At 40.5% G+C, this 22,708-nt stretch overlaps 1 protein-coding gene across 6 annotated transcripts in view; it reads right to left on the bottom strand.

Moving 5' to 3' along the window:
• The window catches only part of PDZRN4 (PDZ domain containing ring finger 4), a 281,627-nt gene that overhangs the window by 26,341 nt on the left and 232,578 nt on the right, over positions 1 to 22,708 (bottom strand). For all 6 annotated transcript variants that reach the window (XM_030016056.2, XM_030016054.1, XM_041123915.1 and 3 more), the window contains 2 exons: positions 17,139 to 17,392; positions 15,444 to 15,546 (listed from right to left, as the gene is read on the bottom strand). In XM_030016056.2, the coding sequence (XP_029871916.1) occupies positions 15,444 to 15,546; positions 17,139 to 17,392 (357 nt within the window). The remainder of the gene's footprint in view (positions 1 to 15,443; positions 15,547 to 17,138; positions 17,393 to 22,708) is intronic.

Here is a 22,708-nt window from a genome sequence, read left to right as displayed (position 1 = left end):
GGAGGGTAGAGAGCTAACAGTGGAGCTACTAAAAAGAAAAATTCATTTCAAATTCAGAAGTGATAAGAATGGTATTATACATTACATAAAAGCATACGTTGCAAATGGTTGTAAAACAGGGGAAACAACGGCCTGGGTTTGCAACAAAAAAGCATCATCAGCAGAATGAATGGTGTTCTTTAGACTTCTTTTTATAACACCGCTTATTTCACCTCTGAATTGGTACCAAGCAGTAGGAGTTGTGACTGCCACGTACAAATGATCAGGGTATGTACAATGGGTAAGACTACACACTTAAAACAGACACTTGGTGTTTCAAACGAGTATCACATTTCACCTTACCCAAATCATGTTTCCAGCTCTCTTAGCTAGGCTTTGTTTAGCAGTTACGTCTTTAACAATGACCAGAAGTAATTTGAGGAAACTCAGAAAAAAGATGTGTAAATCCTAGCATCAGTAGAAGTCATCACGCCAATCTATTTCAAATATAATGATTTTTTTTTTTTTCCTGTGGGCTACCTATCTCTAGATGAAGAGAGTCTGTGGTGCCTCCAATGTACACTTAACAAAGTCATTTCATTTGAAAGTAGATATTTTGTTTTCAGGCTTGGGGTGGGCATTAAATATTTAGTTGTCTACTTGAGTGTACATGTGTCTCTGTGTGTGGAGGGGAGGTAGTATGTGTGTGTAAATTTATGTATATGAGTATATAGGTACATACAGTGCTTATACATCTGTGTGTAAGTGCGTGCCGGGCAGGCCGGTTACACTGCAGAGAGTCTCCCCTGGCAATCACCAAACAATTCATTTAAGAGCATGATCGCAACTCTTGAAAACGCAGTGATAGGATATACACTTATAATGAGAAAGCAAAAGCGTCAGATGACCCCACAATTCACAGAACCAGAGCACTGACATTTACAGCCACCTCTGGACTCTACCTTTTAATGACAAACCATGTAGAAGACTAATTATTGATTAATAACTGCAAAAAGAGAAATGGCAAAAGGAAACAAGAATTTTCAGTTTGCTAGAAAACCTCGTCTGCCCTAAGCTAGATCAGTCAAACATAAACCCCCTCTCTCACTTTACCTCCATGATAACTGCATGTTTAGGGTGGGCTACTGTAAAGAAACAGCTCACAGGAGAGACTATATGGAGGAAACACCTACCACTGTAGCTCTCTTAAGTGTACCTATAAAAAAAGATCAACACCGCCTGGGATTCTGGGACTGCCGGACTGAAGGCAAGTAATACCGCAGGCAAACAAAGGCTTCCTAGACCTGAGAACTATCCTAATGCCATCAGGAGTTACGCTCTCTTGTCAAAAGGATTTTCCAGGAAATACGTTAATGTCTACGGAACACAGGCTAATTGTAGGCTACGTAGCAGAAGTATTCAGTGTGAAGCAGAGTGCAATGAAACTGCCCTCCCCTTCAGAGGTCACTGCAGCCTATTGCGTTCTTTTCACAGCAAATAAACTTGTATTTAAATGTCTGTAGTGGATTTAATTTACAAACACTGGCCAATTCCACCAGAAAAAGAACGCTTCCATCAGAAAAGCAAAGCTCTTAACTCCTCTGGTACGTTCACCATGGAAGGTAACAAGCATCGCAGGATTTTAGCAGATTATAGTTCAGTTTTAGAACCCATTCTGTAAATGCCTATGGAGATTTGGTAGAGTTCAAGATTTCGCTTTTGAAGTGACTGACATGCTCGAGTTGTGAAAATAACCTAAAGAAATAAGTTCTTTTTTCCCCTCTCTAGCATTCCCGGTATGCTCTGTTACGCAGATTTTACATAGACAGGCACATCCACAATGTACTTGGGGGCTATTTGGATGGAAATAGAAAAGCTATGGAGCAAGACAGAGCCAGCCTAGATGTAAACAAGCTGGAACTGCTGGCAGCTGTGCTGTTACAAATAAAATTGCATTCCCCACTGTCTTCTCACTTATCAATTTTGACAGAAGACTGTCCTGACTTCTCATAAACAGCATCGAAAAGGACAAATCACATTGGGTGTCAGATTTGCCAGAATGGATTTGGTTGGTAGCTTACCACAAAGAAACAGAGGGTTATCTCCATTCCACATGGTGGGGAAAAACAATGCTCTGTCCAAGGGGTGGGGGCTCTACCTTATAGGCTAAAGTCTCATTTAATCCTCATTTTTTAAAGTCTGGCTTAGATTTAAGAATCTCCGACACAAGATTTGTTTACATCAAAGCAGAAAGGAAAAATATCAGCAAGCATTTCTCAAATGCATAATCCAAAAGCAAATACAACATAGAACGAGAAATATTTAAAAACGAGATCACTTTCCTGCTGATCCCTGCTTTATAGCTACACTTAGAGCCACATGCTGCTTTGTGTCCAGACAAAGAATGCTCTGGGACAGCAGGATGCTGTAGACAATGATACTGGAGTTAAAAAAAGAAAGAAAGAAAAAGAAAAACGTAGTAGCAGAAAAAAAACAGAATTAATATGCTGACATATAGGCACCTATTAATAAAATATCACCTTGCAACTGTGGGAGCAGAATTTGGCCCTGTAGCTGACGAATCCTTTGATAATAAAGAAGCTCCATTGGATACGGGAATTCACCCTCTCCCTGCAGCCCTGGAGAGAAAATTTTTGGTGCACGCTAGACTTCTATGTAGGAAATCAAACAATGGAATAACTTAAGGCATGGCAAGCCTGCCAGTGCATATTCAGCAGTCTGATGTGTGATGATCAGTAACAGCCTGATGGCTGCGAGTGGGAGGAGGAAGACACCCAAATGTCAGCTGAGACTCTCGACGGGTGAGGACGGGGGACGGATAGCAGTCGCGGAGCAGATGGGGGAACTGGTTGGGCTGGAGGAACGATGGAGCTGGACTAGGAATGTGAGAAACCTTCGCTCACTGCGCTATGAACAAATTTCGTGTTGCAGTGGGAGGAAGGGTCTAAGCATATGGGGGCGAGATAAACATAACTTTTAATTCTGTGGGCATCACAGGCTTGGTGCGGCCTTTCTGACTCGCTTTTAAAGGGTATTTTAAGTCTTGAGCTTAAAGACACATGGTGGACTTTACAGTGAGCGTATCTCATAAGGAACTCAAAGAGGGGGGAAGAAAACCCTTTACAGATCACAGGCTCCCTGGCTGCAAAAGGCTCAACAGCTAGCAGTGTATCCTCCAGGAAGTCACAAACATCCACTCGAACCTGAGTTTTCCCCCTTAGCTAGCAGGCATAATACCAAATCTTCAGATCCCTGTCAGAAAGATAAATCAAAAAATCAACCCTTATGGGAAGCATTAAAGTACCCTAAACGCTATTAAAAACCATTTTTTTCCCCTATTGTCCGGATGATCTCACTTACTGGAAAGTAAAATATCCTCAGCATACTTTGTTATTTCAAACAAGCCACGGTCTTACTTTGCTCCCTAATTCTTCTACCTCCCTATTCATTCTCTTTATTTCTGTTCTTTCCCCATGGTGCAGTATGAATGCTAATTTATTAGAAGTACTTAACTATATACATATTTTCTTATGTTATATATGCATATATGTTTTCACCTGCTTGAGACCCAACACCCCTTCTGGTATGCTCTGCACTTGAGAAAACCATGAATTCTTGCTTTCTGAGCAGAGAGATCCACGATGAACTGCTCATATATAGTATTTCTCAGCAGTCAGCTTTGGTCCTCACTTTCGGTCCTTCACTCAATGTAAGTGTGAAGTTGCAAGGATACGAGAAAAGTTTAAAGTATAATTAACTAGCTGATGACATGCAGCGAAGGGTTTCCTTTTCACTAATCCTAGATTCTACATTCTCACTTTGTTCTCATTGAACAAAGTAGGTGGGAATAGCACAGACAAGGCAGAAACTGAACCTTATGGTAAAATGAGATAAGCAGACTGGAGTAGTCTGTGAATACTAAACTGTCAAATTGGCTAACAGCCTCTATATTCCAATAGATTCCTTTGCTTTTGGACAATTTTGACAAAAAATAAAAGAAAGAGATTTATTATTACATGTATTTGAAGAGAAAATTCTGACTTTTCATTAAAGCTCCTATCCTGACCCCCATATTGAAACTCTTTGGCTTTCAACATAGAAAAATAAGAGGTACAGCTAAGGAATCACTGATCTGCGCCATTTAAGGGGTGGGGAGGAGAAATCCCTCAAACTTTACCAGTCCAATTTTTTTGGTTTTGGGGCTTTCCAGAATTTGCTCCCTAAACTGTTTTCCAAGGAAAATGGCTTTGACATAAAATGTAAGAATGAACTTTCTCTTGGTTATCAGGTAGGAATACGGCACTCCACGTCTGGCTAGAAGTCCATGAACTAATTAGGGGGCTGGAGCACATCTCCTATGAGGGGAAGCTGGGAGAAGTATCTTCTTAAAAAGGAGATTTTATTGCTTCCTTCAAGTACCAAATACAAGGGTCCAGAGAAGTCAGAACCAGACTCCTCATGGAGGTGCACTGTGACAGCCACACAAGACAACAGACATGAGTTGCTACTCAGGAAATTCCAATTAGATATTTAGGGAAGTGCTTCCTACCATGAGGGTAGTCAAACACTGGGAGAGCTGTCCAGAGACGTTGTAGACTGCGTACTATAAAACATAACCAATTATAACTATATCAGCTATATAATGAGCATCGACTTCTTTGCCCCTCTATGATACGCTCTCTCTGCAATTTATGGACTTGCCTCAAATAGTGGTATTTGAAAGCAACTTGGACAATTTAGTGGTGACGTCTACTGGATGGAATGGGACAATATGAGCACATGACAGCAGTGCCAAAATCTTTACAGTGACTTCTACATTTCTGTTTGCCATTCATTGTGCTGGAGATTAAGGTCTGGAAGGGATCCAACAGCTGCAAGAGCTCTATGTACTTGAAAACCAGTCTCCTCACTTGAGACTGTCAGGTACACCCTTCTCTGTCCACGAATGTCCTCTTTGATACACCATGGACCTTCTCAGGAGAAGATCCCAAAGTCTGGAGTTTTCCTGACTCTAATGGTATAAAAACATTTAAATCTGACATGCTTCAAAGGGTGGAGGAAAAGCTATTGGAAGTAAGAATTCTGATAAGATCAGGAACTTCAAGCCCCCAGAAGATAGCTATTCCCCTTCCAAAAACCACATATGCTGCAGCTGTTTCTAAACCTGATTCCCAACTCTCCTAAGTTTATTAAAGAGCCCCTTCATAGCTTAGAGCTCCTTCTAAACTGTAGCAAGTGCCTTTTTCTAGCCAAAAAACCTTAGATACACAAAGTTCAGAGGTTTATGGGCTGTCATAGCTGCAGTTCAAATCAGCTGAGAATCACTTGGCATAATTAGCTTTCACTTTTTACAATAGATTTCACCTATTGCAGGTAAATTCATACTTTATTTTTTGCTGTATTTCAAAACGTTACTGCCCAGCACTTGGCTCTGTAAACATCATTATTACTGCTGCCTGCCTGCTTTGGGCCTGAAACGTGTCAGAAGATTTATCTGCCTCATCAGCACTTTCTAAACACCCAGGCAGCCAATCGAAATGGGGAGGCATAACAGATGTGCCAACATCTGCTGCAGTGAGCATTTATCTGGACAGCAGAACACGTAGCTGTAGATTCAAACTCCTAACCAGTTACAATTCCACACGTTTGGACAGCCTTGATCTACAACTGTGTGAAGGCTATTTTGGAATATTAATTAAAATCAAGTTGAAAACTTAATTTTTCAATTTTAGACAGCTGTGAGAAATATACGTTCCTGTAATTCAGTTTATGCCCTTCAGACACAGTAAAGACAAAATGCTATGAAAAAGCTAAATTTAAAGTTGAGCTTATAAAATTAGAAATTCTTAGAAAGCACTAAACACTAAAATTCCGCCCCATCCACGCTCTTGTTTACTTTGAGATATGTACATATTAAAATATGTATAGTTAAAATATGCAAATTTTAATCACATACATGTGCCTATAAATCAAGCACATGAAGCGATAGGCAATGACTTTTAAAACACGTTTTTATTTTCCTGGCACCAAAATGAGGTCTATGGGCACCATATCCATGCTGAGTTTCAGCTGTTCAAACTTCTGTTGCACATGGAAATGTCCTCCACCCCCAAACACATACTTGTATAGATTGATGAAATCATGAGATGAAATACAAAGCAAACTCATCATCTGCTTTTTTGATGCACAATACAGTTTCACCTGTATTCCTGCTCACCAAACCATGCCCTCCAGGAATGACTATCACATTCTCTTTGAAGAGCTGCCTCATTAAATAAAAAAAGCAAACTTCCAGAGAAAAGACCTCTCCTGCTTTTCTGATTTCTCCTCTGAAGGCCCAGCATGCATAATATTGAAACCTTGTTTAAAGTCCATTTTCTTGTAAAAGGTTCCTTCTTGCTAGGGGGATTTGGCCCTTGCTTCCTGTGCTCTTGAATTTCCTAGGATACTGAGCTTTAAAATAGTGACATTACAATAAGCTGGTTAACGTGACTTAGGTTATTTTTAAAAGAATACGTAAAAGGAATTATTTTCTCCCATCTTTTGTCTGTATAGCTAAATCCCGTGTCTCCAAGACAGACTACACAAACTTTCAAGCAGAAGGCATATGAAAAATAGCATTAATGAAACCCTTACAAACATTTTCACTGCAAACCATATATGGAGGTATGTGGTATAATAGTATAAAAACCGTCTAAACAAAGCATTTCTCCAAAACAGAAGATTTATACACCACAGATTTCCATAAATATGAAAATATTGCCAGCACCTTTCCCTTCCTTTGCTGAGTGAAAAACACATACCATATGTTGTAATGTTGCCCAACAATAAAGTGCTGCTGAACTAAGCTCACTTTTCTTCATTTTCCTGGAAAAACATAAGCTCTGACAACAAGGAAGAATTTTTATTAGCTTTCAGGTGAAGTGGGGAGTAACCATGTGTTTGTTTTATGAAATCATGAAACAAAATGAATATCACTGACTTGATATATTTTCCTCCTGTTTTAAAACACAATAAATGGTAATAACTTTGATAAATTTGCCCATGTCAGTTTTGTGTCTTTTTCTCCCCACTCTCTCATGATCCTCTATAGTTGTGGACACAATTCAAATCCCTAAATTGGGATATTCATTACTTAGGGGAGGTGAGATGACAGCAACTTCATCTGCTTTAAATGTCAGAATTTTGTGATGACATACAGTAACACACTCAAAATTAACAAACAACTGTGGCAGAAACTACCCTGACATCCTCTTCCATCTAAATGATCCAATGACTAGCAAGGAAGAAGAGAGATTTAATGGCCAAAAAAGAGATGCATTACAATAAAGGCTCCTGGGTTTTACTGCCAGTCCTGTCACTGACTGCCTTGGCAAGTCTCTCAGTACGACTGTCCTTAGTTCACCTGCTTACGAATTCCTGTAGCAATATGCGACATCGTAACACTGAAGAAACTCAGTGGAATGGTGTTAAGTTTAATGAATTTATACTTGAAAAGTGACTTCAATTCTTAAAAGACAGATGAAAAAGTAAAAGGAAAGGACTGCTCCTTTTACCACTCCTTTGCTCATTTACAGTGTACGATTGGCCACAGTTAGGGACAAATTACATATTTATTATTGCCTATGTGTAAATTATGCTGACTTAAATCCCCGGGTGATTTAAAAATAAAAAAGCCAGTGAAGTACATAATCTTGTGCTGTAGTATGCCAAAAGAGTCTTCTTTTAATATTACAGTGTTATTCAAAGAAGTACAACAAAAAAATATTCCGGTGTCACTTCTCCATTTTAACTGTGACCTTTTCCGTTTTTAGTCCGTAGTGACAGTCAGCTGGATCACAGGCCAGGTGTTAGCAGCTCAGAACTCCTTTTGAGTTAAAAGGAAAAAATCTCAATGAAGGGTTTTAGAAGCCCTGATCATTGGAGTGTTTTCTCAGGTCCAAGTGAAACAACCCCAATAATCTATTTACTTGTCGAGGAGACTTCCTCACAAGCTTTTCAATTAATAGCTTTAAAACACAGTCCATTTATTTTCTCTGGATTTGTATGCTACGACAGGTAGGAACGGGAAAAAACCCAACCACCCCATGACCCCACAAACCAGAAAGACTCTCCTAAGCAACGAAGACCACAGATCGCTGGCACACACATATCTGTTCACTTCCTTCATGATACTTCTTAACAGCAGATGCTATATAATATTAAGAATTTCCACAAAAAATCAGAATAATGGTGTCAGTAAAATGTCTCTATACCATGGGGCATCCACGATTCAGCCATAACCACTAGGCAGTTACGAACTGATGGTCAGAAAATAAACATAATACAGTAAGTCCCAGTTCACCTACGCCCACTCTGAGCTGTCAGATCAGTCCCTCCACCACAACAGCAGCTGCATAAGGTAAGGCACGTGGTGAGAAGTATCTGGTTTTCTATTGAAAATCTACACCACACTTACCAGCAAGCCTTTTCACGTTCCCCTGACCACACCAGTCAGGTCTGATGACAATGGAAAGACACAAGCTTGTCCACCATTTCAGCTCTTCTACACCGCAACACCCACATCTCTATTAGGATCCGTATTTCTTGAAACCTTCTCTTTTAAATTACATCTAGTGGCTGCTGAATTCAAAAACTGCCTTTTATTTGCTAAACGTTCTTTTTTGATTCATCCCAAGTTTTAAGAACTTCAGCAAAGAAATCCCATCGCAGTAGAAAATACAGAAGAAACAAGCACAACCTGATATAGCAAGTCACAAAGGCGTTATAGTGGTTCTGCCCCTTCACATCGCTGTCATCCTACCTGAACACGGCTGGAACTTGGCTTGAGTGATCCCTGCCAAAACAAGGTTTCTCTCTCTCTCCCTCTCTCTCTCCCCCCTTTATACTATTAAATAAAAAACATGACTTAATAGCTGTGCAGAGAAATTCCACGCTACGTGTAAGGAATTTCTAGAAAACCTCTTATCTAAGAAATGTTTTCCATTTTGACGGTTACACATCCATCTTCTGGCTTAGCTTCGTTGCACAGAAACACTCATCAGGTAACAAAACAAAAGAGCCTGATGGCAGCGATTGGAAGTGCTGGCAGTGTGTGCACAGAAGCTGCTTCCATAAAAACTGTTTATTCAGGTGTTAGCAATTGAAGCGGGAGCTCCGACTGCATCGCCGCAAGCGCCTGTAACGCTCACGCAGGGGTGTTTGCAGGCTATCACAGCTCTGAAGGGAGCTGTTACAGGCTATCAGCTCAGTAATCCTCATGTTAAAAAGGCCCTAAATATGTATTTACAAGATAGACAGAGCTGTTTGGTTTACTGGTTCTATAATCCATGTGTTGAAAAGGCCTTAAATACGAATTCACAGGGCAGACAGGTCTCTCTTGGCCTATTACAGCAATGGCGGGCCTTTCAGAAAGTCACCAGAGACCACACTTTAGTGGCCCATGAGGGCCTCAGCCCACAAATACTTATGCATTCGAGTAACTTTTTTCAGATAAACAGCCTCACTCAGACTGCTAACCTGAACAAAATTACTCCTTTTGTTCTAAGGAAAAAATACCAATAAAATCAATCACTTCAAAAGCGTTATGTCACAGAAATGGGAAATTTGAATTTGCATCTAAAATACCTTCCCTCATCACGATGGGATGAGTGTTACTGGAAAAGTAAACTAATGTGTTACCGCTGCATTGCATCTGCTGCAATGCTCAGATACGGTAAGAGAAACAAAAAGAACAGGATAAAATCTCCCCTGTGGGAGTTTTAAGTGTTCAGTGAGAAGAGGTCTACAGAAAACCTTACTCGTGGCCAGTTCCCAAAGTTTTCTACCTTTTCTCTTTTCAAGGCCTATTTTTAATAATTTGTGAAAACAGCCGACAGCATCTGATCCAGAAATGCTCAGGTCAATAGGAAACCTTAGCAATTTCAGTGGGTTTGGATCATGTCAGTGGTAAACTTAAAGGACTAATCTACATTTACAGTTAACAGATTTATGAGTGCAAATACTTCTCAAAACATTTAAATGAATGGCTGTGCAGAACCATAAATTAGCACTTACATTCAACATGCATACACACACATTTATTTCCTTATTCTGCCTGAAAATCTGTCTCTTGAGTCTACAAAGCAGAACATGAACTCAAGAGTATTAATTTTTGCCCTGAGGTATTAACCAACCTTCAGAGCACTATGGGTTGCTCCACTTAGGAGAAGATACTAATGATGGAGTAAAGCAACTTTCATATGAATCTTCTAATTTCCAGAAATTCTATTTTCCAGAGCATAGAAGGAATCAAAATGGCAGGTGTGTAGTTTCTAGCTCACGCTCCGAGTTTCACAGAGGCATCAGGTGGGAAAAATCTCACATGGCTTTTTCTCAAAACACTATGCTCTTTTGTGGCTGCTGTTTCCTGCAGGACCTCTGATCCTTTCATTGTCTGGACACAAAAGGCTTCACAAAAACTGACCACAGAAAGATTTCACCTGCACATGCCTCGTGGTTGTCTGTTGATTTAGTGACATGCACCAACTTCTGAGCAAATAAATAAAATAAAGAAGCTCAATGGTTTCTAAGACCTTAAGTGAAGAGCATCAGAGTACCTCATAATTTCATATAGGGCCAACTCAACCCTTAGCAACTTCTCCCAGGTACTGGTCTTAACACCGCCCTGATCTGTCAGCACTAGCAGTTGCACGCGTTAAAACTGGAGTCGTCAGACGCAGGCAGGCTAACACAATGGCTGCCATTCTGCCTTTTTTGTTCTGAAAACGTTAATTCTGGCATGGGGGCCCGTTGGTGTGGTCTTCCAGGCTCCTGCAAGCTATGTCATTGGGCTGAAGCAATTACTTGTGCCTTTGCCTAAAAATGAGAACAATCAGAGCTGGAAAGTCTTTCAGGCAATTATGCTGGTCTCCTTTGCACATCTACATCAACTAACACCCAATCTCCCCCCCAAAAAACCCCCCTTGATTCTGAGAGCAAACTTTAGCCTACTCTTCCTCATATATGCAACAACAACACAGTTACCTCGACCCACTGCTATTTCTTCTCAAGAATGTCTACTTTTGCTGTTTCTAAGAAGCATTCAGCTAGAAATAAGAATCTTTTCCTATCTCACATATACGAGACTTTAAAAGCTGTAATTCCCCAGAGATATTGGCTCTCACAGCAGAAACCAATCACTTCCCGCTTTGCTTTTGCTCAAAAGCTACTTCAGTACATAGATGGTATGAAGGTCTCTGTCCTTGGATAAGGACCTGTTGACTAAACGACACTGCCTGCTTGTAACATATTATTTTCTTCTGCCCCTCTTACTGAAAGGCAGTCTCCTCAGACTGAATATGTAGGGCCAGACATCAGTGATGCTTTCTTTTGTTCAGCTTTGTCTTTACAATATTCTTTGGGTTTTTTTTTTTAACCTATTTTTTCACTCTTCCACCATTTAAGTGACTGTCCCTTTAATTTCTGTATTACTGCCAACATTCCAAACCAAGTATATGATGTTTCTCCCTCCTGGATAGTAGGTTCAGAAATGGTATTAAAGGAGTGCATGCCCATTAGCTGATTTACTCCTCTCTAGCACCAGCAGTCTCTGTTCTTCATACAAGGACAAATTTTAGAGCCATGTTTAACACAGATTTACTGGGGGCTGTGATGCTTTTAGTCCTTTCACCTCATCGGTACCAGAGAGTGTGACGTACACTCTAACATCACATGATGTAATTCCAGCAGCACAACAGCCACTCACAGCCAGACTGGGTGCGTTTGTTCTGAATATCTTTGGCTCTCTTTCGCTGATATTGACTCCAATTCGCTGATATTGACTCCAATTCCAACTGAGCATTTACAAATTGGTCAATTCCTGCTTTATCTTAAAAGTCCTCCTGGGTATCTGGCTATGTCAGAATCGCAAATCTTTTGATCTCTTTCTGCCAACACTGACTGATGCTGGCTCTGACCCCTGTCTCAGTATCTACCAACAATTCGGATTCCTTTTAGGACAAGTTTTGCAGCAGCAACATAAAGATGCTCAAGTTGGCTGTCATCAATCCCCCAGCTTCGTCACCTTCCCAGCCATTTGTTTAAAGCATGGTACTGTGTGGTGCCTAATGAGCCTCCCAGGGAGTTCATCCTTCCAAGACAATTGGCTCATACTTGAGTTTATTGCGCTGCAACAATCTGAGCACAACCCACTGGGTTTTTCTAGTTTACAAATGGAGTAGAAGAGTCTTGTAAGTGTCTAATCCTACCAAATCCACTGGCAAGTGTAAGTCCATATCCCCAGTGCTGGCTATTCTATGTGATCCTCCTGTTTGTTTCTTATGGTGGTAACTCATGTACTTAACGTCAGCACATATCTGTAAGCAAGTTCCAAGCTGATCAAAGCTTTCCAAGACATTCCCCTTCTTGGAAAACATTCTTGTTTACAGCACCTGAGTTGCTAGTAATCTTATTTTCTTACTTCCTAATCTGGCTGAGTGTTTTGCATTTGTGTCTCAGAACTGATGCATTCTTCACTTACAAACCATTTCTAGGAAATAATGAGGTGTTGCTCTAGTTCCTTTTCTGCTCACTATCTTGTTTCAATCCCTTTCTGAAATATCCAGGTTTGGCTTTGAATCCATTTATTAAGTTTGCCATGGAGACCTCTGAGCCGCTTATCTGTATCCTTTTAGTACGACAGGAACGCTAATGTGCACTTCGGAAATGGGACCATACTCGGGCCACCAGGTAGGTTTTTTGCTGTGTGTGATTAGCTAATGTTCACACCAGAAAGTTGTTATGAGGAAAAAAAAACAATGATAAAATCAGGGAGCACTGATACAATCCTCCTTCTACAGAAAGCACAGTAGTAACAGTAAACCTCTTTCCCCTAAACACAGGAGAAATCAAACGGTGGGAGAGAGAGAAGGCTCTGTGCTTCTTCCACCCAGCCTGGAGCCCGCAGGGTGGCATGAGCAGAGCTTCTACACCCTCTCTTCTTGCTGCTTTCACCCTTAGATGGGGGATGGACAATGCTGATCTTATAAGTTGGTGTCTTCCCAAGTGCTTGAGCATTTTTTTCCTTCCCTGATGCTGCTGCCACAGCACTGCAACTTGTGGAGCTATGCTGGAAATTAGATCAGGCAGCTGGGCTAGGTTAAAAACAACCCTTCTAAAAATCTATTTAAAAAATTTTTTTTTGATTACTTCTGACATCTGTTTCACAAAAAGTAACGCTGGCATAACTGAGGGGCCAGAAAACATCAGGGCAAGGGTGGGACTGAGTGGCCACAGCAGGGTACACCTAAGCCAGTACTGCTGTAGAGACCTTGACAGCATTGGACCATCGCCTCTGCTCCACTCACTGTCCTGCTGCCTCCCCTGGATCGGCAACAGCAGCCAGTAAATCCCTTTTAACTCTGTCCTTTATGAGACTTTTTTGGGGATGGAGATATATATCTCTGAGGCCAATGCTCTCAATTTTTCCAGCTACCTAGTTACAGCAAGGGAGCTTAATAACGTCTTATGAGGACCTGAAATAACATAAACCAATGAGTAACCTCAATCATAATATTGCCATACAGGCTTAAATTTTGGGAATGTCTTTCACGTTTAGAGCTCTGTTAGTTAAAGGCTCTGAGATGTTCTTGTTTCTCCTTCAAAACTTTCCTATTTAGTAGAAAGCATTCTTCTCAAAGGAAGCTAGACAGTTCCTTCCCTATTTAAATTTCACATGAAACACTTTGTTTCAGTCACTGAGTGAATTTGCCTTGGGCAACTGAATCGCAGCTGACAGCAAATTAATGACTACGATGGTGTGATTAGTAGAGATTACAGGCAACTTAGAACCTGCCCAAGCATTTGCCGTTGTCACAACACTTATGCCAGCTATTACTAGGGATTAATAATGGTCAAAAAGAGGACTTGATTCCACCAGGTAGAGTCTTTAAAAACTGTTAGTATTTTAATATGTCACTGACATTCTGATTAAATGGTGAAAATTATTTTTATCTAACCCTTTTTTTAATATTCTTTCTGGATGCTTATATTACTAATTTATTTAAATATTACTAGAAAAATAGTTTCTATTACATTTAAAGAAGAAGTACCATCAACAAACACATTTGACAGAGAAATTTAATATTATATTATACGTGGGGAGTCAAAACAGAACTTAAGCTCTGAGACTCTTGTGCTGTGACATATCACACCAAAACCCAACTGGGAAGAAATAATGATTTCACTAATCCCTAGCAATGATTTTTTGAGTAGTTCAAATAAAAGTTTGCTTGTTCTGATTGAGATTCACTAAGTAGATGTTATTTGATTTTTCTGCTTCCTTGGGGAAGAACTTCAGATTCCCCAGGCTGCTAGAAGAAAAGAACAATGGGCTGAACTTGCAATAGAGCATCTTAGCTGCTAAAGGCACGATAAAAGTGAACACACTGCGTATTTGCCAAAGCTTTTGCCATTCATTTCATTTCCAAATGTCAACCAGTTATATGAAACCTTTAAAAAGGTTTCTTAAGGTAGAGCAAACAGGAGGATAGGATATTTTTAACCTTGTATTAAAGATATTTAATTATTTATAATCACTCTTATTTAAAATACAGTAACTTGAACTTATACAAAGACTCAGCACTGTTTAATAATAAAAAGAACCATCTGCTTCTTATGCCTGTCCCTACAAATATTTTGTTACTGGATGATAGTGAAAACATGAAAAGCTAGTGACTGGCCAACAAGAAGACGATTTAGATATTGAAATGAAAATCTAATGAAGAGCAACATCACCAACCACATGTTATCATTTTAGGAAGCCTCACATCATGATTTTCCAGTGACTCAGAAACACATCCACCATTGTCACCGGAGAGTACAATACATTAACAGCAAAGGGAGGTTTGTGGTACAGAGCACAATTTCTTATAATTGCAATACTTACAATGTCAAATATCAAAGAGCAAGTAATAGAACTTATATTCATTTTCAAAGCTGTAGCCTGATCTTACACTCAAGTACACACCCAAGTATCTGGAAGACTGATCCCTGAGGCATGAGATACAAGGCCAATTAATTCTTAAAATTAGTGTGGGGGGGAAGCAATTAAGCTTCCAGTTACCATTTTTAATTTTGGAAAGGCTTGCTTTAAAGTGTTGAAACTGCAAAAGCAAAGCATTTGAGTTACAGTCTCCACTGCACAAAGAGGGAACATGTTTAATAAGCCTCCTGGACTTGTATGTAGCCACCCACTGTAGAATTCTGCTTTCATATTTCACGTGTTTAGCCTAACCCCAGTAAAGCCTGTGACATTACACAGGTATAAAATAAAATAGTTTTTGGTGCAGATTTTTTAATAAGTATTCCCACTCTTATTTTTCTCAGAGGAGCCTGCTATCAGCTCTGCAAATACCATATCTGTAATAACAGAAAGAGAGGCTGCAGTGTGCCAGTGATCTTACCTCATACTCAAAGTCCTCTGCTCTATCTGCATCAGCAGGTAGGCTGGAAAGATACTCATTACCTTCATAAAATTCATGCTCCACCGGGTGAAGAGAATGGCAGCTATGTGGAACAAAGCAGTACAACAACAGTAGATGAGACAATACGCTTTTTTTTCAATTAAAAAGTAGATAACCCCCCCCACACTTCTCTGTAGTTTTCTCATCTCTGGAATGCTCCTCTGAATGGCCTAACAGCCTGAAAGGAACTGTACCAAGAAGTAGCACAGGCTGTTTTCTTTTCAAAAGCTCATACTCTGGCTGAGTTCATTTTGCTGGGTTCATCTTTTGTCAGATTTACACAGAGTGATTTCTTAAAAGGGGCTGTTTTGGGCCAAACTACTTAAATGTGACAAATTGGGATTCCTCATGCTCATAAAGGTACCTACCTCCAGATTCACGTGTTGTGTCATGGCCGGGGGCAACTCACTAATTATCTGGTTATAAAGTCTTGAACATCCACAATCTACAACCTACACCAGGCTCACAAATTGTTCAAGAACTCACACAAAACAACTTGCATTATCCTCTTCTGTTAAAGTGATAACAGGGTGGTGAAGTGCATTTGAGTAACTGCACACTTAAAAATGTCAGAAAACTGCACTGTTAAATGGGCTTGGGGCACAAAGAATGAGGTCTTTACAATGTGCACTTAGGTACAGCCTTAGACCCAAGGCTGGATCCCAACCACACGGCACCCAGTGTGGATCTGCTTTAGCAGAGGTAGGAAGCTTTTCCCCATGCTGAGGGCATGGGAACTTCAATCACAGCAGCACACAGTTTATTAATATCCAGTAACAACTTGAAAATATACATATTACGTTCCTGGCTGTGCAGCAGTAAGAGGTAGGCTCAATCCAGCATTTGGCTGGCAAGTTATCTCTGAGATAATCACCTACCCAGCTTACCTAGAACACCTAAAAATGGAGTTACATCAAAGTCAAAAGTGGTATGTTCTCCATTAGCATCAATTCTTCAGAGATGCACGGCATGCCAGGAAGTCAGTGGAAAAGCTCTAGGGCTATCACAGCTTTGCCAGCTACAGACAGACGGCAAGGGTCAACCACTAGATGATGTTACTCATGAGGTGGAGTCCAAAGAGAAAGAAGCCTACAACCTATTTTTGTATAAGCACCGCCTGCTGGTATTTGCATTCAATTCACTTTCAAAGAATTCAACTGAGGGATACTTTAATTCATATCATTTGCCATATGACAGGTGAAATCGTACTTTTGATCTCTTTATTTTTGGAATTGCTTTGCTTTTGATAAGGGGACCTTTAAATTAAATAATTTGTTTCCTTGTTTTTTTGGTAAGAACTTTGGAGGACCAGAAAGCAACAAGGCAGGTCTTTCTAGGTTTGAAGAAGCCTTTTTGATAGTTTGGAACACAGAAGTGTTTTTCTTCTTGACTAGGGCTTAGCTTTGGAAGAACAAACAGATGAACACAAAGTAAACATGGCCAAGATTCCTTCCTGTAGCTCTAATCCGTGAGCAGAGTTTAGGAAAACCGTCACTGAAGCCTGAATGGGACAGTGGTTATCAAGGACATTTATAATTTATTTAAAGTGTTCCTGAGACTTTTTCAAAAGAAGACTACAAAGCTACCACTGCAACGCCTCAATCCCAAAGGTAAACAGGAGAAGATAAGCCTTACCTGTCTGAAAGTAGAAAAGGGCAGATATCAGGAACCGGTGGTGTGGAAGGCCTTAGTTTGGCCAGAGCCATAATGTGCTCGAAAGTGATGTCAGTCTGAGTGCTGGCATCCACAAGGCGAACATCCTGAGAGCTACCATGAGCTTTGCTAATTGGGGCTCGTCGTAAAACCTGAACTACGATAGGCTCCTTGGCGTTGCGAAAAGCTTCCACTGCCTCTTCGTGAGTGGCCTTGGAGAGGTCCTTTCCATTGACCTAGAGAAAAACAGAAAAATATACCAAAGCTTATTCACAAGAGAAAAGGCAGTATAAAAATGTGGGTGTAAAGTAGAGGGGGATGAATTATTTGTGTAGTACATCATGCCAAGTGCTGACATTGACTGGACCGTATTTTGGCATCCATGCAAGAGGGAAGAGAAAGCTGGGAGGAGAAATAAATTTTTTAATCTTTGCTAGAAATTAGAAATGGTTTGAACTCTTCCGTAACTGTCCCAATGGAATCTGAACACAGCAAAGAAACTACAGTATTTAAAAAGGACATTTAAAATTATTTCTCTCGTGCTATTTTATTCATCTCATAAAATACAAATAAAAAAGGAGGGCTGCCTTTAATTTTCAATTTCAGCATTTTTCTGTGGTATGCAACTGTTTTAAAGGATTTCTGGCACAGCATTGTTATTAATGCAGATGTCAATAAACATGTCTCTGATGTCTAAAAGGAAACAAGGCCAATTTTCAATGTTTCGCCAGTTATCTGCTATGGCCATCATACAATCATTAAGACCAAAGATAGGAAGATTTCACTAACAGTCAGCTGCTGCTCTTTTAAGGAAAGAGAAATCTAAATCAAACAAACTGAAGAAATAATTTGCCACAAACAGACGAGTAATAAACCAGAGAAAATTATGCTGCAAATGCAGCATAGCTTGGCAAAACTAAAAGACTGTGGCAAGGTTCCTCTCTGCTACAGGCAAAGCAGCAAATTCCTCCCAGTCTAGACGAGGCCTTAGGGTATTAAAAAAGGTAACTGCAAGGCTGGATGATGCTAAATTCATATGAATTCAGGTGTTTAGGGCAAAATTCCCAAGTATCAGCCTGCTACAAAATGTGAAGGCTAATTTGTCAATGGCAGTCAGTAGCTAAGCCCTTGGACACTGGAGCTGTGCAACATCCTTACACAGAAAATACCATTCTGCTGTTTCCAGAGCAATGGGACTGCTGTAGGCTGCTGCACAGGACCTAACTGTTGTGAGCTACTGTGGAGATGAGATGGTCCTGTGCTGGGGTAGAAAGGTAGGGTTTTCTAGTAAGAAATGTGAATATCTGAAGGGTACCAAAACCTGATTAAAATGTATATCCCTGCGAAAATCTCTACACTGGCAGCCAATCAGAAATAGGATTCTGCTGCAAGTTCATGCCCAAATTAACTTTGTTGTATAGACAATGAAGTCATAAAACTTCTGCTTACCGAACTAAGACTAAACCCTCCCCAGAAATGGGACAGGCTCCATAACTGACTTTTCCTCAATGCCCACAAGTACTGACTGAAACTAAAAATTCTTTGCTACATCACTCTTTCATTCAAGAAATTCTTGGAACTTTCTTGTCAAAAAGGAAAAACACGTGAACAAGAACAACGCCAGCAAACTCAAAAGAGCTATTCAGCAGCCTTCAGTAACATCTTTAAGTCTGTCAGGAGAAGCATTTGCAATTAAAAATGTCGTATTTGAGGCAACACGCGTAACCATAGTCCTGTCTATTTATGTGGATGGCTATGATACCATTGACTATTAATTACACGTATATATCAACTTAATACATTTCCAGAGTATGTGCTCAAGTACAAGGTAGAACCAGCTTTCCTCTGACACAACTTTCAAAGCAGCAGCACTTTCACGGCCACACTACTCATGAGGACATTCAAAATAACCACGCCGTAGCGTAACCACCAATGCAAAGGTCAGTTGATCCTTCTAGCTAGCCCTGATGCTCTGTGTAGTGATGAGAAGGCTAGAAATTATTTGAACAGATTTCTATACACAAAACAATTCAAATCTCCCTGTGCTGAAAGCCTGGGAACCCCAGAAGTACCATACCACTGCAGCCTAGACTGTGATCACGTAATATGAACAGCAGCTAGCTTTGCCACCTAAGTTTAATACATAGGTATGGCTTCTCTGATGACTGAAGCAAAAAATGTTAAGATTCCAGGTTAAGATTTTATTGTTTAAATTACCATCCATCAAATTATAACCTTGGGTTACTTTAATCTAAGTTACATGGAAAAATATCAATGGTATATAAAAGGAAGAACCAGAACAGTCAAAGAACAAGTTATGTTATAAGAAAATAAAAGACATTTTCCCAAGCAGTCAGCTTCTGCAAACCCTCTCCCATAGCACAAGTTGTACTGCCAGGGTGTTCTGACTCAGCCCCGTCTAATAGAGGCAGTTAGAGATAAAGCTTCAAGCCTGGGTCTCCTAGTTGCTCTTCAGTTCCAGCCTCTGCTTCATTCTTGCTTCTAACTCAGATTTTCTACAGTTCCACTAACACAATTTTCCACAGTTTCTGCAGTTTGTGTAACAAGAGCATCCTATAGGCCCTCTGAGTAACTCTCCCTCCTAAGGCCCTAGGAACAGAAAAATTATCTTCCTGCCGCCCAAAACCCTTTCAATACTTTTAAAGTTTCAGATAACTATATGGTGTTTCTCCTAAAAGCAAATGCTTGGGAACAAATACCACATAGCACTGTATAATTTTTTTTCCCCTATTCAAGTATAAAACGCACAATCCTTCTGTATCCCAGCTGAACCACATGGTTTTTGGCACAAGCTGACCATTTTATCACAGACCCACATCAGCAAAGCAAAAAGATATTTGGATAGCATACAACATATATTATTAGATTTTTTTGGAAAACCAGAAGCTCTGTTTATTCACATCAGTCAATACTTATCACTTATTCTGAGGAAATAGACATAAATTCACAACAATGCCATTTACATGCAAATTTTATTTCTAAAGAATAATAATGTTTTAAAATCACATGAGTGTGAAAAATCACAAAAGATACACATTTTCATTTATCCTGGGAACCTATGGCTGACCTCTATTTTCATTTAAATGCCTATTTAATTTAAAGACTTTAAAAACATTCCATCCTTTATGTTGGTTTCTTGTGAAATACAAGCACTTCGGACATCCAATACTTGTTTAAATTGTCACTTGAAGTTCATCAACACACTTTGTCGATCTGCATAAAGGTCACCTAATTCATGAATGCCGTCTTTCTCAGAAGAAAATCTATAGCTGAATTCCTCTATGCTGGCAGCTGTCCTGCCCACTTGGGGCCGGGAAGAGAGAATTTATTTTAAAACCTAAAGCCAATACTACAGATGGGGTTGGACGCTCTCTTCACGTAGCTTCTTTAAGGGTTTTCTGCCTCCTGCATTATCCCCCAACTTAACACTCACATATAGTTACCCTGGGAGCCGTAGACAGCTGAGCACTTATTTACAGCAAGCCACTTACAGGTTCTTAGTGGATGATTAAATAAATTCCTTGCCTCGGAAAGGTTACTTTCAGTGGAATCCAGGGTACTATTTTAGGTGGATAGAGAAATCAGTCACTTTTAACAGTCAACACAAAGACATGGGAATACATTTGTTGTAGCAGATGGGCTAATTAATCCACAAGCAAGTTGTGAATGTTAAGTAAAGAATATATCTTTTCTCATGTAAACCATCCTCCTGCCCTGTGTGATTAAGCTTCTGTTTAATGAACACTCTCCCCCCGCTTTTGGACACACTGCAAAGTCTGGGCCACTTGTCAACATCTCCCCCAGAGTGACTGGTGGCCACTGCCTGGATCCTGGCCATCTCCTTTGGATTCTTGCTCTAAATCCAGCCACATGCAAAACTTCATCAGTGTCAGAAAATAAATAAGCAAACGGGCTTTGTCTTTCATGCACAAATCAACTGACATTGGCCAACTGCCACTTCTAATGCCAGCACCACTGTACAGACGCTTATTCCCACTCACACAGAGGTGGACAGCAGAGAAGGAAGGAGGGACAGGACTAAATAACAAAACAGTGACAAATGTTTGTTAGGTTATCCTCATGCTTTGAGCTCTAAAAAAAAAAAAAAAAGAAAAATCAGTCCTTTGATGAAGACTGCTTCCAGGATTTAAGTGCCTGTGACTGAGAAATGCTTCTAACACTTTTCTGCTCTTGATAATTTCTTTTGGGCCTTGTCTTCTAACACTTTTCTGCTCTTGATAATTTCTTTTAACACTGGCCGGAATCTTTGAATGAAGACAGCCAGAAATGTTGATATGTTTCCTGTAGTCTTTACCTCCTCCGTATTAAGAGAAAAAGGAAAAAGGGAAAAAAAAGGAAAAAAGATGTGTAGTCATGTGAATGCAACCATCACAAACGGTGTCACGTTAGCAGCTGATGAGATAACCTCTTATCCTCAGCAAATACCCAGCATATGCAAGTTGAAATTTAAGATCAGCTCTGCTGAGGAGGAGACCCTCCACTTAATCAGTAAAGTTTGCAAAGGGAAGAATAACCGGAGTGTTCTGCTAGAGCAGAGACGTCCAGACATAAGGGTTTCCCAGCGAAATGACAGAGATGCTGTCTGACGTGGTGATGGAGTTCACGCAAGGCTCACTGTCCTAGGAGGTTTCAACACCCATACAGAAGATGCCTCTGACCTGACAGGTGCTAAATCTGCTCTCGTCACAGCAGCCTCTTCACCTCCAATCCCTCACACTAAATACATCCACGCTACCACACCTCGAGTGCATCCTCGGATGGCAAACTGGCACAATGGAGCGAACACTGCCCCTCAGTTTGACCAATCCTTCTTTAGGGCAGGAATTCAAGCCCTCCCTAACCGCAAGCCACAGAAAAAGAACAAAGACATACCACCTTCCTCCCAGACTCGCAGCTTTTGGCAGGTACGGACTCTAGAAAACTTCTACCGCTGAGAGCCACCAGCTGTGAAGTTCTCCGGGCAGGACAGGGGGGCACAGGACATGTGAGCTACCAGTGACACGCGTGCTGGAGAGGACACTGCAACTCCTCCGCTAACGCAAATGTGATAGCTCATCTACAGAAAGGGCATTCAACACGCTGACCTTTTAGGTTACAGTTCAGTATTAAGCTGCATTTCTTCAGCAAGTTAATCTGAAAGGTAGCAAATTCAGCCATTACCCAATACCACTATCTCAGTCAGGGTTCACGCAAGTTCAGCAAAGGGACAACTTTTATTACGCTGGTTAATGACATTTCCTCTTCCTTAGCCAGATGAGTTAAGCGACGCTTGTTCCCATTTGATCCTTTGTTGCCCTGATCGCGAAATCTTGTCATCCCTCCTAAAAGCTACACAAGCTGCTGAAAGCGCGGGCTCTGGCTGCTTCCCTCAAGCTGAACCACAGGCTTGTAATGAGAATTGTATCTCCGTTACCTGTGGAGCTGAGGTTTGTCCTGCTTGATAGTTTGTGTAGCTGGTTCAACAATACTGAACAGACCCAGGCAATGCCCAGTACTGCAGCCTTCTGTGC

This window comes from Aquila chrysaetos, chromosome 5 (assembly GCF_900496995.4).
Source record: "Aquila chrysaetos chrysaetos chromosome 5, bAquChr1.4, whole genome shotgun sequence".
In the NCBI taxonomy this organism is placed as follows: domain Eukaryota; kingdom Metazoa; phylum Chordata; class Aves; order Accipitriformes; family Accipitridae; genus Aquila; species Aquila chrysaetos.
The sequence above is the reverse complement of the archived record's forward strand: the minus strand, read 5'-3'. Positions and strand labels throughout refer to the sequence as shown.